This window comes from Erithacus rubecula (assembly GCF_903797595.1).
Source record: "Erithacus rubecula genome assembly, contig: SUPER_Z_unloc_2, whole genome shotgun sequence".
NCBI lineage: Eukaryota > Metazoa > Chordata > Aves > Passeriformes > Muscicapidae > Erithacus > Erithacus rubecula.
Window position 1 is genome coordinate 7,345,579 of NW_027635860.1, and position 15,693 is coordinate 7,361,271.

The following is a 15,693-nucleotide window of genomic DNA, read 5'->3' on the forward strand; positions in this document are numbered from 1 at the left end:
TCAGGCAAGGAAAATACAGGAGACAGCAATCCAGCCCAAGCCGGACGATTTGAATTAAACAAATTCCTGTTCATTTCACTGTGAAATCCTGACATAGACACTGAGCACTCCTACAGACAGGGTCACGCCTTTTGACTCATGCTAGATAAGGCTCATATTGCTTTAGGGCCAGGTTCTCCGGTGCTCTGTACCTCATGCAGCCACCAGTGACTAATAACAGCTGCGGTGATTAGCGGCTGATGCTGGCAAGTATTTTACAGCCATTTCACAAGCAAGGTGCATGGGAAAAACACAAGAGCACAGCCACATCAGCACTGGGGGGGCACTCTGCACAGGCATTCTGGGGTCTGGCAGATACTGGACAGGTTGTCTCTCTCATCACATTAGAAGAGGCATCATAGCACGAAAATACAAACTCAGAGCCAAAAGAGCTGGTTTTGCACTCAGTGTCCTGTTCAGACCCATGTGAGTTGGTTTATTTCTCTCAGTTAATTTCCAGAGATCCACGGGGGTGAGCTAAGGCACAAAGCAACTGCTCTGCGCTTGCGGCAAGCAGTGCCCCTTGCAGGTACAAGCAAACTCAATGCCATGCAGCCTGATGTCACCTCATCATATCTTCTGATTTCTGTTGTATGTTCAAAATACTTAACAAAAACATTTGGAAGTCGCTTCACATCACGAGGGCAGCAGTTTCAAACAGCCAGGATTAAAAAAGGAAGGCTACCTTCACCAAGACTAGGTCTTACAGGTTGTGATCTGCTAGCAAAAGTCGAAGCACACACCAGAGCAGAAACCCACCCAAGACAGTCAAAGCACAGAACTCACAAGGCTAAAGCCGTACGCACGCATCAGCACCTTGATAAAAAGCCCAGAATCAAAATCTTCATGCATGCAGCTCATATAACACAACGCATGAAGAAATTGTGTAAACCATGGCCACTTTCCCATTCCCAACCCTCTATTCTCCTTGTCCCTCAAAATAAAGATTTTGGAGGGAGAGGGAGGGGAAGCTATCCTTAGGAGTTTCTAAGCATTTGAAGTCAAATTGATGCTTCAATTGCACATTTGCTAAAGTTTAATGATGTGGAATGGAATCAAAGCAACAACATTTAGATCGGCTTTAGGTAACCTGAGTCATGGGCCATTTCATCCAAACAAAAAGTACTCTGAACAGGATCCAGCTTCAAGCTGTTGGTGTATGCTGGGTAAGATGAACTTTTCTACTCACCAGAAGTATTCCAGAAATATTTTTAAAAACCAGACAGTTGCTTTTCATTCTGCAGCTTCTATTTTAGTGCACACTGGCTTTCACTTGGTACATTTTGCCTAACTAAGAAACTAATGTGAACACTGTGCCATCAAAATCTCCTGGCACACACTCAGCTACCACTGAATTGATGGTCTGCTTATGCAAGAGAGATTAAGGAAAGGTACAAATGAGCGGACAGAGAAAAATAAATTGCCTACAGGAAAACTTACTTGTGCCAACTTCATTTCTAAGTGGGATTTAGGGGTACATTTTTGGAGGCAAAACAAGTATGGAATCATCCCTGAAAAAATAAATTAAGTTGTATAAAGAGAAATCACAAACTCTCTTTCCTCCAAGAAATGCCTCCAAAAGCTTCACAAAATCTTGTATCTGTGAACTACATCACACAGCTGTCATCCTACAGGATCAACTGCACCCATTTGCAGCAGTGGATTTATGCTTCACCTAATGTGAATCAAAAGCAGCATAGTAAGTAAAACATCATATTGTCATCACATATGTTAAATATAAGACAGGAGAACCAAAACCACAAAGTACTTTTTAGAGCTGTATTATTCTATTTGCCATTTCAATTTAACTGAGCCTAATATTTGAACTTTAAATGTTCATTTCCTTCATTTTTATTATTAAAAGAAAAGAAAATCAAATATATACCATAAACGTCTGGATCCAAAATTGGGCCACTACCTGTACATGGAAAAGAGAGAGAAAAAAAAAAAAAAAGGAAGAAAAGCTTTGTAAATAAATTGCAAATGCAGAATAATAAAAGTTTCTCTAGGAGTAGTTTTAAGAGTTTACTTTTTTTGCCATAGCAATTCTAATAATCTACATGAATGCAAATCAACATCAATAACAGCATTTATTAATTTCTTAATTACATTTGCAAGCATCTTAGAGTTATTCCAAAGGTTGAATATTCATGTGTGCTTCATGTGTGCAAATGGCACTAACTCTGTGCAAAATCCTGCCTTCCACTATTTATGCATGCATATATATATACACATATATATACATATACACATATATATATGTGTCTGTGTGGAATAAGTGCAACTGTATCTATTCTTGTTGAAATATGACAGGCAAAATTATTTTCTCTGAATTCAGGTGGAAGGAGATTTTTAACAAAGCTTTAACAATCACTGATTTTTACCTGATTAAAAAAAAAAAAAAATGCTATTCCATCTTTGTCCAAGACAACCATTTTAAGCTGTGAGCTGGCAAGTTAAGGGCTACAGGTAGAAATTACCTAAGCAGAACCACTTGATTAACTCTGTAAAAGAATGCTTCCAAGAAGTCAGCTGCACAGCTGGTCACAGGCAGAACTCTTACTGAAAGAGTCAGATGTCTTAGAAACCACACTTTACACTAGCAAATGGATTCCTGTCTAGTCTACACTAGTCTAAATTTTACTAGCTCCTGTTTGCAGCTTTTTCTAGTAACTTACTGCATGTCTATAAGGTTTAGCATGTATGTGAGTAAAATGCACAGAATAGCCACAGAAATTAGTGAACTGTTAATCGTGTTTTGCAAGATATTTGTGTTTGAACATACTCATTCTGATCTATAATGTACCTCTAGCACACTGTATGTAATAAGATATAGTTATCCCTCCATATTTTTGCTCTCTATTTTTGCAAGTTTGGAAATAAAATTAGCAAATAATTAAAATGTCTAAAGATTAATCCAACTTCAATAAACATAATTCTGTTTATACTACTATACAGTAAATATATAGCACTAGCATTGCATAGGCATAATGCCACAGAGAAGTAAGAGCAGAACATCATTTTTAACAGCACAAGAACATGTGCTGAAAATACCAGTTGCAACCTATTTGTAGAACAGCAGCAGAAAATTAGGCATATTTTAAAATGCCCTTGATGATATTTCAATATCTAGGGATACATGTCAATAGATCCCATGAGAACTGTCATGTCAATCAGCAGAAATAAATAACCAGTGAAGAAAGCCTGACTATCAAGTAATCTGACCAGAGCTTTTTGTCCACAAAAATTCATGAATTCAGTTTTCCAAGTTTAGAACATCCAGCTGCTGAAAAGCAGTATTTCTAATTCACCTGCTGCAATCTGAAGTGGAAATTGAACCCCAAACAACGAAATAACTCCCAGTCCCTTATTTATGAGTTAAATGTCAGCATTTTTGTTTCTTTTTACTGGAATTGGGATTAACTAAGAAAGTGAATATAACCCTTACTTGTTCCTGGACATATGAAATAAGAAGTCATCAATTCCATTAAAATCTTTTGTATCTTTGTATCTTTTATATAGCTAAACACTTCAAATAAAGCTACAAAAATCAAGATGGTGGACAACCCCCAAATTTCTGTTTAGAATTACTTTTTCTGTTTAGCACATAAAAACATAGCAATTTAATCATCAGTTGAAATTATTTTAACATTAAGCTTCACCACAGTCCTTTAGCATGTTTTCACACAATTACTTTCTAGGCCAGGTACAGAACAGCACCATTGTTCTGGCCCCCATTAGAAGAGGTTGTTGAGTAAATGAGCTATCAAAAGCCTTATCCTATTCACTCATCTTTATAGACTACATCAACTACACTTAGATTGTTTGCTTCTTTCTTTATAAATTTGGCATTTTCAAAAAAAAGTAGCAGCAAAAGACTCAATCCAAAAACATACCTCTGCAAAAACCATCTTATGCTGCACAAGCAATATGCTGCTTCTAAGACATATGTAGCATATTGTTTTACTTTGGCAAGATATATGTGACTTGGACTCCTCCAGCTGAATTTTAACGTAGAGAGCCAGTAGATGAACATGCTTAATTAAAAATATCTATTACTGGTAAAAATCTCTCCCACCTTCACTAGCCGTTTTGGATCAACTATGAGAACAGCCTCCAGAAAAAAACATGACCATTTCTTGCTCAGTCTTCACAGCAGTTAGTCTCAAATAATCAAATTACTCTCAGCAAGAATTGGAAACCAAAAACTTTAGCAGACTTAAGATAGGTAAAAATTCAGTTAGTAAAGCATGAAATTCATTCATCCATGTCTTCACATTTAAAACAAATTCTTAATTTACAACATTAACCATCATTAGCACAATCAAAATTGCATTGGTTTCTTCTCTTTTATGCCTGCATTCTCAGACCTGTGAAGAACAGTTCTTCAGGAAGCATGCTAAAAGTTATGAGCATCTTAGCACAAATTACATCTTCATCATGTTTGATCCAACTCTGAAAGTGGGCTATTACACTATTGATGTAGAACATGCTTCAGACTTATAATATTTACTGTGGGTGGGCATATGGATTAAAGGTGAGGGGATTTTTAAGGGTTTTTTTGGTTGGTTTGTTGGTTGGTTTGTTTGTTTTTTGGGTTTTTTTTTTAACTTCAGAACATTTGCTGAAGTGATGCAATAACCAGAGAATCAATTTAAATCTCAGTAAGTGTACCCCACCCCATGAAACATCAGGACTGATATTTAATTCAGTCATGAAGACATGAAAATGAACATAATACCAGGGTGTGGGCCTTAATCTTTATGCTTCAGTGTACAATATGTGGGCCAAAAAAGAAACTACACAGTAACGACAGCACTGAAGAAGCCTTTTAAGGATTTGAGAAAGCTGACAGTGCTTTAAATAGCAATGGTATAGAACAAAAATTGTAATATGATGCATTTCCCTTTATCTGAGCTTCAGTGGAGGAGACAACAATGTTGTGATGTTTTCTAAAGATCAGTTCCATGATTCTTGCAGGAGGAAACTTAAAACTGTATTGAGGAGGCTAAATGGGTAAGCCATTTCCCCTGTTGTTAATTTTTAAGACTGGTTTGGTGCCATCCACTATGCATGAACTAATTTCTAATGCAGTTACATCCTGTCTATGCACAGTCCCATTTCCTCTACATTTTTTTTTTTTGTGAGGCTTACTTCACTACAGATCTGGGGAAATTCTTAAAGAACACAGCACAGTTTGTATTAGTAGACATACATTCTATAGAAATATAAAAGGGATGGAGCAAATAAATAATGTTTTCTTTCTAAATAGGGGATAGCTACAGTTCTATTTACTGAGGACAGAAGCATAAAGGAAAAACAGGACAGGAAAGGGGATTTGGATCAAAGGCCAAAAAAAAGATAAAATCGCCTAATGTTTTAGGGTAGCTGGTACTCTTAGAAAATGAAGCTGGGTTCATGTTAAATAATCAGGGTGTAAGAGAACTTCCACTGTGCAAAATATCCATGATGTGAATTGTTTTGCTGAACAATTAAAATGCAGTATTAGGGGACACCAGTAGCTGAAACCATGGCATACTTCTGTAATGAGTCACTTTAAGGAAGAGCTCCAGAGAAAAAGGAGAGGTGCAGTGAGCACAGCAGGAGAAAATAAAGCCTGGTTTTATCAGCTCTTCATCTTCTGCTAAGGATGTGAAAGTAAAAGACCTACCATCTCTCTCCCTACAGCAAACTGAGCTGAAATGGAAAAAATGAAATACTGACCATAATTTTATGGACAGTGGTCTGAGATATAGGAAGATACTTTAAGTATTCACCTCTTTCTTTTCCATCAGATAATGTAAAAAAGCACTGCTGTTTAAAGAAAAAGGAGGCAACTATTTATGTCACATGGTCAAAAAAACCAAAGATACACAGGTAGGACTATGCAATTAGCTGCACAAGATCACAATTTCTATTTACTCCAAATGTGTAAAGTCCACTCAGAGTTTTCTTCCACGTGCTTCAGTATGCTTGCATGTGGAGTGACTGTTAGTAAGGCCACTTCATATATGGTTTTGAAGATGTGGGAAAAGATTAAACCACAGTGAACATCAATTACTTACAGCAGTCCCTGCAGTTCAGTGAGCTAGTCCACCTTGAGCCTGCCCACATAGTATTTAGAAAGGGCAAGGGGGAATCTTGAGAGCAATGGAAGGTGCAACTACCTTGAACACTGATACTCCTAGCAATGTAGGAGCCAAGCCATCACCTAGACAAATGCCAGCTGGACACCAAAAATGCCTGTTGAGATCTGAGACCTAAAGACTTTATCCATCCTGCCTCTGGGCTCCTTGTTTTCTCTCCAGTTCTTTCTGGCATCCTAAAATTAACATATTATCATGAACTCACTTGACTGCACTATCAATTTTGCAACAAGGCACTAGATGCCCCACAAGCATCCTCCATATCCTTGAACACACTGCCTAGTTCCATTCATATGCAGACAGCAAGCTACAGAAGGGCCTAACTGGCACTCAGTGCTTTTCAGGATAAGATCTGAGACTTGGAAAAACTTCAGAAATAGCAACTTTTCATTAGCCTTGGCTGGCAGGGAGAATGGTTACTCAAAGGAAAGATTTACAGAGCACTGGCATGACCTTCCTTCAGAGGCAATAAACAAGAAGAAAATGCTCAAGAAAAACATTATTTTACAAGTAATATTGAAGACATACATTCAGAAAAAAAAAAGTTCTAAAAAACCCTTTCTTCATAATAGTTAAACTGGCCAGAAGCACTATTTCACCACTTTCATCAATTTGCAATTACCAGCATTAAAAAAACCAACTATACTCACCATCTCCAGGCACTGACATGAAATGAGCATCAACACGCTTTTCATCCTCTCCATAATCATTCTTTGCCAGTAAGGTATAAGCACCATTATTCAGGTGTGTAGGATTGTCCAGCTGAAGGCAGCCATGGTATTCACTTTGATTGATAACGTGTATTTTAGTACAGATGTATTCAGACTCATTCAGTACAGCTCCTTCATAGAACCACTGCAATGTGGGCTTAGGATTCCCTTTCACAGTGAATGGAATACACCAGTGGTGGTCAGGGGTTGGAGACTCGATAAATGTGATATTTGGTGCAACTATATTGGAAAAAAGAATGAAGAACATCAGAATATTCTGAGCATGTCCTTTCTCCCTTCACTCTCTCCTTTTCTCCCTCCCTCCCTCCCTGCCTCCCAAGTTCTCATGGAAGTACATCTCATTCATCAGTACAAAAGTCTGTTACTAGATGGAATGATACCTATTTGAAGGATACTCACACAGGAACATACCTGCTCTGCCTAGGGTATTATGCTGAACTGAACTGAAGCTGATCTTTAGAAAGAAATAAAACAAACTAGACTGAAAATGGGTTAAACCACTTAAAACATGTAAGGTGTAGGAACTTCAGTTACTGGATCACTTAGAAGGAGGAGAGAGACATTTTAGCTTTACTCTGCTGAAAAAATGGAAAGGCACTCAGTTAGGAATCCAAATTTACAGATTATTTTCTTAACAGAATCAAAGACAAAACAGATTATTTAATTCTCTAGATTCTTCTGTCAGGGAAAAATAACTCTCTACTACACATATTCTCATCCTTGTTCAAACCTGATAAATGCCTCAAGTTTACAGACCTCTTCTGTTTCCCTCAAGAGATTATTCCAACACCTTGCCCATTATTTTCATTTATATTTATTCTTAACTACATCCAATCTCTTCTAGTTACATTCCCTTTTATCACTTATAACAGTGCCAAACTCAGAATCTCATTTACACTCTTCAAACATTGCTAGTTTATGTTCATTCCCATAGTTATTACATATCCAGTTTCAACCTACAAACTTACATCCATAGTGTTTTTTTTCTGGTTTACTCTGTCTAAGCACGTGCTGAGCAAATTTTGCCATCTACGAAGTGTTCCATTCCCATCTTCAATTAAACAGAGGGTTTTAACTTGTGAAAACATGCTGTATAGTTCATGTAAAATTAATTCAGCCTGGAGCTTAGATCTAAGAAACCAGTGCTTCTCTGCACTATATGCACCTTCTCCCTTCCTTGGCCCTGAGAAATAAATGTGCTATTCAAACCTATGACAAATAGATTTACATCTGGCCATGCAAACATTGAATAAAGCAGTTGTAGTTTTAGGTAGTAAGAACTTAAAACGTGTGGTGTAGTATATCATGGTAGTATAATTCTACCAGCCTTTTGATGCATTCACATTTTGCAATTCCTAAGACGCTGCATGAAAAAACACACCATTACAAACCTTCCCACACTGACAGTGCCATTCAGTATTCATGATTTCAGACCTTTACTTACAGATTCTTTTAACTGGAAGACAAAGCAGTCAGAAATACATTTTTTGCATAATACAGAGCTGAAAAAAAATAAATGCAGCAATGGCTGACTGGGCCTAGCATTCCTAGCATTAACTGCAGTAGACAGTTCACACTCCTTAATGGTTTTCATTTCAACAGCCTGACAGTCCAAAAAACACCCAAAACCCATTGGCTCCTGCCAATGCAGTTTGGCCTCCAGGTCTGTCTGGAGGCCCACATACGTACAGAATACTGTAAGCTCAGCAGAGACTTGGTCTTCTCCCACAATGTTCTCTGCTACACAGGAAATCTCCAGTCCACTGTCCATTGATGAAACATTCTTGATGGTGAGAGAGGCAGGGTTCTTATTTGTATCACTCTAAAAATGATAAGAAAAACATGTATGTGTCAACCACACCATTAAGAACAAAGAAGAGGGAGGGAATAACAGGCCACAGCTGAATGGAATTTTTCATTTCCCTTCCTTTTAGCTGTATCTGTCCACAATTAATCAAAGTCTTATTTCAGAGTCTTATCCAAACAGACATAAAACACATACAGAACCAATTCTAACAGTGTCACTGGCAGTGGATTCAAAGCTGCAAAGTCCTGCTACAAACATTGCTCTCAACCATGTTTCTTCCCTGTCACTTTCAGTCTGTGCCTTTGTTTTACCACTTTATCCCCTCTACATAAATGCTTTTTTCTCTAATCATATACCCTTGTTCATCCCTCTCTCGTACTTCATGACTGATTTCTGTGGTTTATCTCTGCCTGTTCTCTAGAACATTTTCTTCTTACTGATATTCTGTTCAATCCTTGCTTTACTCATCCATTTCTCTCTAACCTTTAAATTTATGCTTGACGTCTCTTCCATAGCTGCCTTCTGAGGCCTACTGTATCTTGTTTTCTATCTCCTTCTTAACCAAATTTCTCTTGAAAGTTTTATTTTCTCAGGAAACCTTCCACAAGAAACTGTATACCTTCTGCTACTTAATCTTTTGCCTAAGTACTCTTTTATATTCTTTTAAGAACAAGCAAATTAAGGTAATTTTTTTTTTTTTTTAATTTTGATTCTTATGATATTTGGAAAGATAGGTGTCTATCTACAGCCTTAAATGACATACTGACTGTGCAGCTATGTTACACTGGTCAAGTAAATATGGCTGAATTACACCCCCCCCACAAAAAAAGCATTAGCAAAGCTAATTGTTACTCTTATTTAATAAATCAGGCCCTTCATATGCTCTCCAATTATTATTTCCATAGTTGAATTTTTCATAAAGAGTTAGATTATTTTGTTAAATTGGAAAGGAACAAAATCACACTCAAAAAATGAATAATAATTATGATAATTTTTAACACTACTTCTGAGGTACACTGTGAGTGTTACAGACAACAGAAGCAAGTAACCCACTATAATTGTAAAACCACAACAACTTTAGGTGGCAGTAAATAGGAATATGTGGGAACACTCCTGCATAGAGTCCTGTGTAAACAGAATTTTGAACCTTGAGATGACCACCTAACCATACTTGAGTTCGATGTCCCTTCGATCTCAGTGTGACAGAGGAGGCAGGTGGAAAAGAAAACACCCCTTCACATATTTTCCTATTTTGCAATTCTCAGAGCTTAGCACTGCTCAGAGCTGGACTGAAAGCAGAGGGGCTGAAACACAGACTCAGGGCTGAAATCCGCAGGAGGAAAAATCTGAACATCAGTCAAGCTCTCCATCAACACAGAAACTCAGGACATAAAGGTTAGTTTTGCAACACCAGAGCCTAGTTTTAACCTTAACCCTTTTTTAAAACAGGTGAGAGAAAACAGTGAAAATAAGGATACAAGATGAAGAAAATGAAGGCAGAACTGAGATATGGAAGTGAAAGAAAAGAAACCAAAAGCAACTCATAGAAAAGGATAGCTGGGAATGGCAAATAAGGTCTGAAAGGCTCATGCTCTTCTGCTACTGGAAAGACTGCTGTGTTCCATGTGCTCCAGCCTGTATTGTAAGCACCTCTACAATAGCATGATGAACTTATGCCAGCATGGAATACTCATGGAAAACTTGAAGCAAACTGACCATGGCATTTCAAAGATAGGAGGGTTAAAAAAGATAGGTGATCTCACTTTTTGAACAAAGTCCCACATTTATTTTGGCTCCTAGAATTGAAATTTTTCAAAAAATTTTAAAAAGAGCACTACTTGGCAGAGGTTCCCCAAACTGTTTTAATTTCTTGTTCTCAATGATGACTGATGCCTTGATGCCTTTGGGGATGTTTATAGATTGGAGAAAATTTTAAAAATACAACTAGAGCTCTGCAGAGCTCTTTACTTATGAAAACTGGAATAAAAGATAGAGTACTTAAATTCTATACAAGCCTGATATAATGAACTTCAGAAAGAAAATATAAAAACTGTGAGACCCAAGAGGTCCTGTCTCCTCCTCACTGCAGGAAGAGTTTTGGAGAGTACTTCCTACACCTTGTACAGACCAAGAAGCTTTAGGCAGTGTGCAACATCATGAATATAGGAAAGCAAATACCATAAAATTGTAATAAACGTGGGTCTTTCCTATTGTGAAATGATAGCAATTTATGAGGTCAGCAGCTGCTTATATGACCCTCCTTTTTCAATATTTCCATCAGAAAGGACTTAAGCAGCATACAATCCACAAAAACAAAAATATAAAGAACCCAGAAAACTTAATTACCCCACCTAGATGATTTTAATAAGGAAAGACAATGATACATCTTTAAAAAAACAAACCAGAGCAAAACCAATCTGACAGTCTTTTAAGTAAAATCTTCAATTTCAAGGGGTTTTTTTGTTGCTAAGTGTGTTAAAGAAAAATTAAACAAGCAACAAAATATTTACAACTAAATTCCAACACACCAAATTATAAAATGAAAATATAATAAAATCACAATCTTTTTCATAATCCATATAAATTGAATTTACTCTCTGTGTCAGTGATAGTAAGAAAGCCTTGTGTTTCTGTATTCCAATTCACGTTACTTCCAAAAGTTTACATTACTCTTATTTACATTCAAAAAACCAGAGTGCAAATGAGAATCTTGAGAAACAAATGACTGCCATTCCCCAAAAGAACTCCCATAGTCTCCCTGGATTAAAAGTAACTGGAAGATAAATGTAATTCCAACATTAAGTTTCTATTTTGTCTCTTAATAGCTAGCTAGAACTGGACATGCACCTTCATTCCATCCTTCAGCAGGTATCACCTGAATTGTCACATGTTTGAATATAAACCTTACCTCATGGTTTGAAACAAGGTTAGTTACCACCCAGGACACATTTGGGGGTGGCCCGCCAGTAGTATCACAGTACAAGGTGATGCTCTTTCCTTCCACCACAGTGATGTTGTAATTGCTTAAGTTTGCTGAGGGCAAGTCTGTGATAGAAACAACAGCACAATAACCCAACATGTACTTGTATTTGACAGTATAGACACCATGTAGCTGCTATGTATTTTCTGCACCTCCTCTGCTTCACATCCTAAGAAAACATTACTGCATGTGGAAATACATTAACTAATTACTTATATATGAATATATGTCAGGTACACAAACAGAAATTATCTCAACTTCAGTTTTTTAATTCAAAATGAGAAAAAAACCCTCTTCCTTTACTCTTTAAAACTGGAAATTGTATCTGTCTCTTCAAAACAGCTACAAAGCAACCTCTAGGTTCCACTAACATTGTGATATTTCCACTTTTCTCCACAAAACTAACAGAAAAATCCTATTAGCTCCCAGTATCTCTCAAGAGGTTGCAGCCCTCTCTCTCATACAGAGACTTAGCTCAGAGAGAGCAGGCAAAACCTAGATCTTAAGCTCAAAGAGAGCCAGCAGAGAACTTAACAGATTGAACTAGAGCTGGGAAAGGATAGAAGAGAGGGATAGCAATTGCACAGAGCTCTACTCAAGGCACCTCAACTGATTCTTCTATTGCCCTCAGGAAAGCAGAAAAGCAGTGAGATGGTAGTGCTCATCAGGAAGCAAGACCAGGTTTTACAAGTACTAGGAGTCCTCCTCCATGTTACAGAGCTATAAATCACTCTGTGCTTCGTTCTAAGGCATCCAAAGCAGTGCGAACTTCCCAGAGAATAAATTTATGCTGAATGTTTACAAAAAACACTAAGAATTATAGAATTTCCCTCTTCAAAATAATACTGGCAATATCAGTAGATTTCAGGCACAGAGGAACTCACATTTTATATTTACTTATGTAGCAAATAATTATGCACTATTCTAGAAATAAAATCTATCTCAAAAGATAGGTCATCATTTGAAGCTACTACACTCTAAAGAGTCTAGCTCTCCTTTATGAGGCATTTCACAGCAACTGGTCTTGGCAAATTTTACTTGCAATTTATCATCTCAAATAATCAAGCTTATCTGCTGCACAGGACATTTAAGTGTGACTTTGCAATGACTTGTCTTTTTCTGAAACAACAACTCTGGTTGTATTTTTTAGTTGATAGTACAGCAGTTTTATCATGAAGTTGGTGGTATAGAAGTTTAGTAGAAACATTTTTCTTTATGTAAAAGATCCACAACAAATAAATAACCATCAAATCACTGTGAACACATTCATATGTTTGCTGGAGGTTAAACAGAAGCTAGATGTATTGGAAATCTCCCTTAAATTAGTTCAATAAAAAATAACGGAGTGGAAGCAATATAGAAAAGAGGATGAATAATTTTCCAGACAATGTTTTCCTGCCTAATAAGATTTGAAGATCAGCCCAAGTATACAATAACTGCTCAGGCAATTCTCACAGTGTTTTAAGTAGTGTGGTAATATGATTCCCATTACAGGCATCATGGATTTCTTCTATTATGTTCACTTTATAAATCATGTGTTGAAGTTTATTGAGACAGACCTGGAGAGTTTGTATGCCTTGATGCAGTAATCTGTTAGCGAAGGTAGCCATCTGCTCTAGCCTGCTGTGAATTCAGATCTCACCAGTGTCTGTCAACTAGCTGAGCAGGAAATAAAACTAATCTCAGGGAACATTTGGATATTAATTATGCTAGTTAGGAACAAGGGGAGAAGTAATGAGATAATTTGCTTTATAAAGTTATACTTCCACAACACCTCTAAATACTTTTCCAATTACTCTTGCCAGACCTGAACATGCAAAGAGAATAAAGGTCCCCACTCTTCTTAACCCAACCACTTGGGAAGAGGTCTACATGATAGATTAGCATTTCATTGTGCAAATTGGCACAGTTTCTACTAACACATCATTTCATGTGAAACCTCTCATGCAAGCAGAAATAAAAACAACTTTTGTCCCTCAGAGCTCTCCTTTAAATAGCTGTTAAGTTTTGAGACAACTTCTCCTGCAATGTGTTTATTTATAGGATAAGCAACTGAAGTTTAATTCCTCTGTACTGGCTCTGGTTCCCACCCAGAACTAGATCTACCTCTGTTTATTTGTAGAAATGTGCACATGTCATGTTGGTGTTATGTGTCTAATGGAAACAGCTACGTCATGCTGCATCCTTACAGAAGGCTATAAAATAATAGTGCTTATTATTCTCTAGGATCATAAAGTCACACTAAAAACCAGTTGCAAGGCCCCTGCATCTAAAAATATACAAATGGAATGGAATGGAATGGAATGGAATGGAATGGAATGGAATGGAATGGAATGGAATGGAATGGAATGGAATGGAATTAGAGTTATGATAGACTAGAAATCACATTATTGTGTGTGTTTTCTTTCACTCTTTTTCCCAGTCATAAGATGGATGGAAAACACAAGAACTGTCTTGGGATTAATTTTTCCTGGTTATATATATTGAGATAGTGTACTATAACTTCAGGCTAATTTTGTTTTTATTTCCAGTGGCACCCAGACTGCTCCACAGCATCATCCACACTAGTTGAGACGTGGCACTGTTTGGGAAAAGCAAGGTAGTTACATAACACCTCATCTAGATGTGTGATACACTGCTTTACCAGCAAAGCAGTGGCAGCAAAATAATAAGCAAAAGGAAAAAAAAAAAAGCAATAAGCAGCAAAACCTGTCCTGGAAAATAACTGTGTATTTTAAAACCACAATGGACCTTAACATACACAAATGCCCATTTTGTATGCCCAGTATAGTTTTGAGACTTGGCATTTATAGTGGCCAGTAACACTTTGACTCTTATAGAACTCCAGAGATACCCAACCACACTCTGCCTTTATTCCCAAGTTAATTTCGTTAATACAGTGTTTTAGATATCACTTCTGTTGACAGGGATGTACATTTTAAAGGAGTTTGTAAGCAACAGTTGATACAAACTATCAGATAGTGTACTCAAACAATTTTGTGTACTGCCAGCATAGTAAGATTAGACTGTACCATAAGGGCCTGTACAAGGTAGACATGCCATCATCTTTCCACAAGTTTCATCTTGGTGTCTGTCAGACAGATTACTCCATGCCTCAAAGCCCAAAACACAATTTCTGTTCCAAACTTTGATACAACTAATTATTATAACACTAGATATCAGCATTAACCCTGCTGGGTAATTTGATTGATTTTTCAAGTTTGCTGTATTCTTGGCCTTAACCTTCTTATGTAGATCCACTCTCTTCTATGAGTTCTGGAATTTCTCACTTTTTAAGACCACCTTAATTTTGTTTTTCATCTATTTTTTAATAATCTATTCAAAGCTTTACAATCTCTGCAAAAATGGGAGGATGGAATCTGTAACTGAGAACTTTAAACTGTAATGCAGAGAGTAACACACTTTGATAGATGAAATCATATACCAAAATCCATGTGTTTCCATTATGCACCGGTGCATAATAGCTGAATGCTTTCACCTCATACAGAATGTATTTTCTCATATTCAGCATGATTACACTTTATTTTCAGGAATAGCCAGCTCTGGATTAGAATAAGCAGTCACTTCCTTTACCCCAGTACAACTAGACAGAACTAGAGACAAGCAGGAGGAACTCATTTATGTCAGCTGAGTCTCTCCAAATATCATCTCATGCTTTAGGAGAAACAAACACTCCTTAGAGTAGGGCTTGATGAAGGAGGGGCATTTACCTTCACAGACCATCATTAGCACAGAAGGATGGCCTGAAGCCATCAGGCAGTGAAACTGTCAAGCATCACTAAGGAATGACTCACATCTTCCCTGTGCATAGCTGGGACTTCAGCAGCCACAAAACCAAACACTTTGGATGCCATTTTCAAAGATTACTACCACATTTGGCTACACAACTGTCAATGGCAATGAAGAAAATGAATGTGCCTGTATTCCTGGAGGGCTTTCCAAGTCTTCATGCTTATTACTTTCTACAGA

General features: G+C 37.2%; 1 protein-coding gene across 1 annotated transcript in view; it reads right to left on the minus strand.

The window, feature by feature from the left end:
- Window positions 1-15,693, minus strand: part of NTRK2 (neurotrophic receptor tyrosine kinase 2) — a 197,202-nt gene that overhangs the window by 142,108 nt on the left and 39,401 nt on the right. The window contains exons 6-9 of the mRNA XM_079330943.1: window positions 11,632-11,768; window positions 8,606-8,738; window positions 6,836-7,135; window positions 1,925-1,957 (exon numbers count right to left, since the gene is read on the minus strand). Coding sequence (XP_079187069.1) covers window positions 1,925-1,957; window positions 6,836-7,135; window positions 8,606-8,738; window positions 11,632-11,768 — 603 coding nt within the window. The remainder of the gene's footprint in view (window positions 1-1,924; window positions 1,958-6,835; window positions 7,136-8,605; window positions 8,739-11,631; window positions 11,769-15,693) is intronic.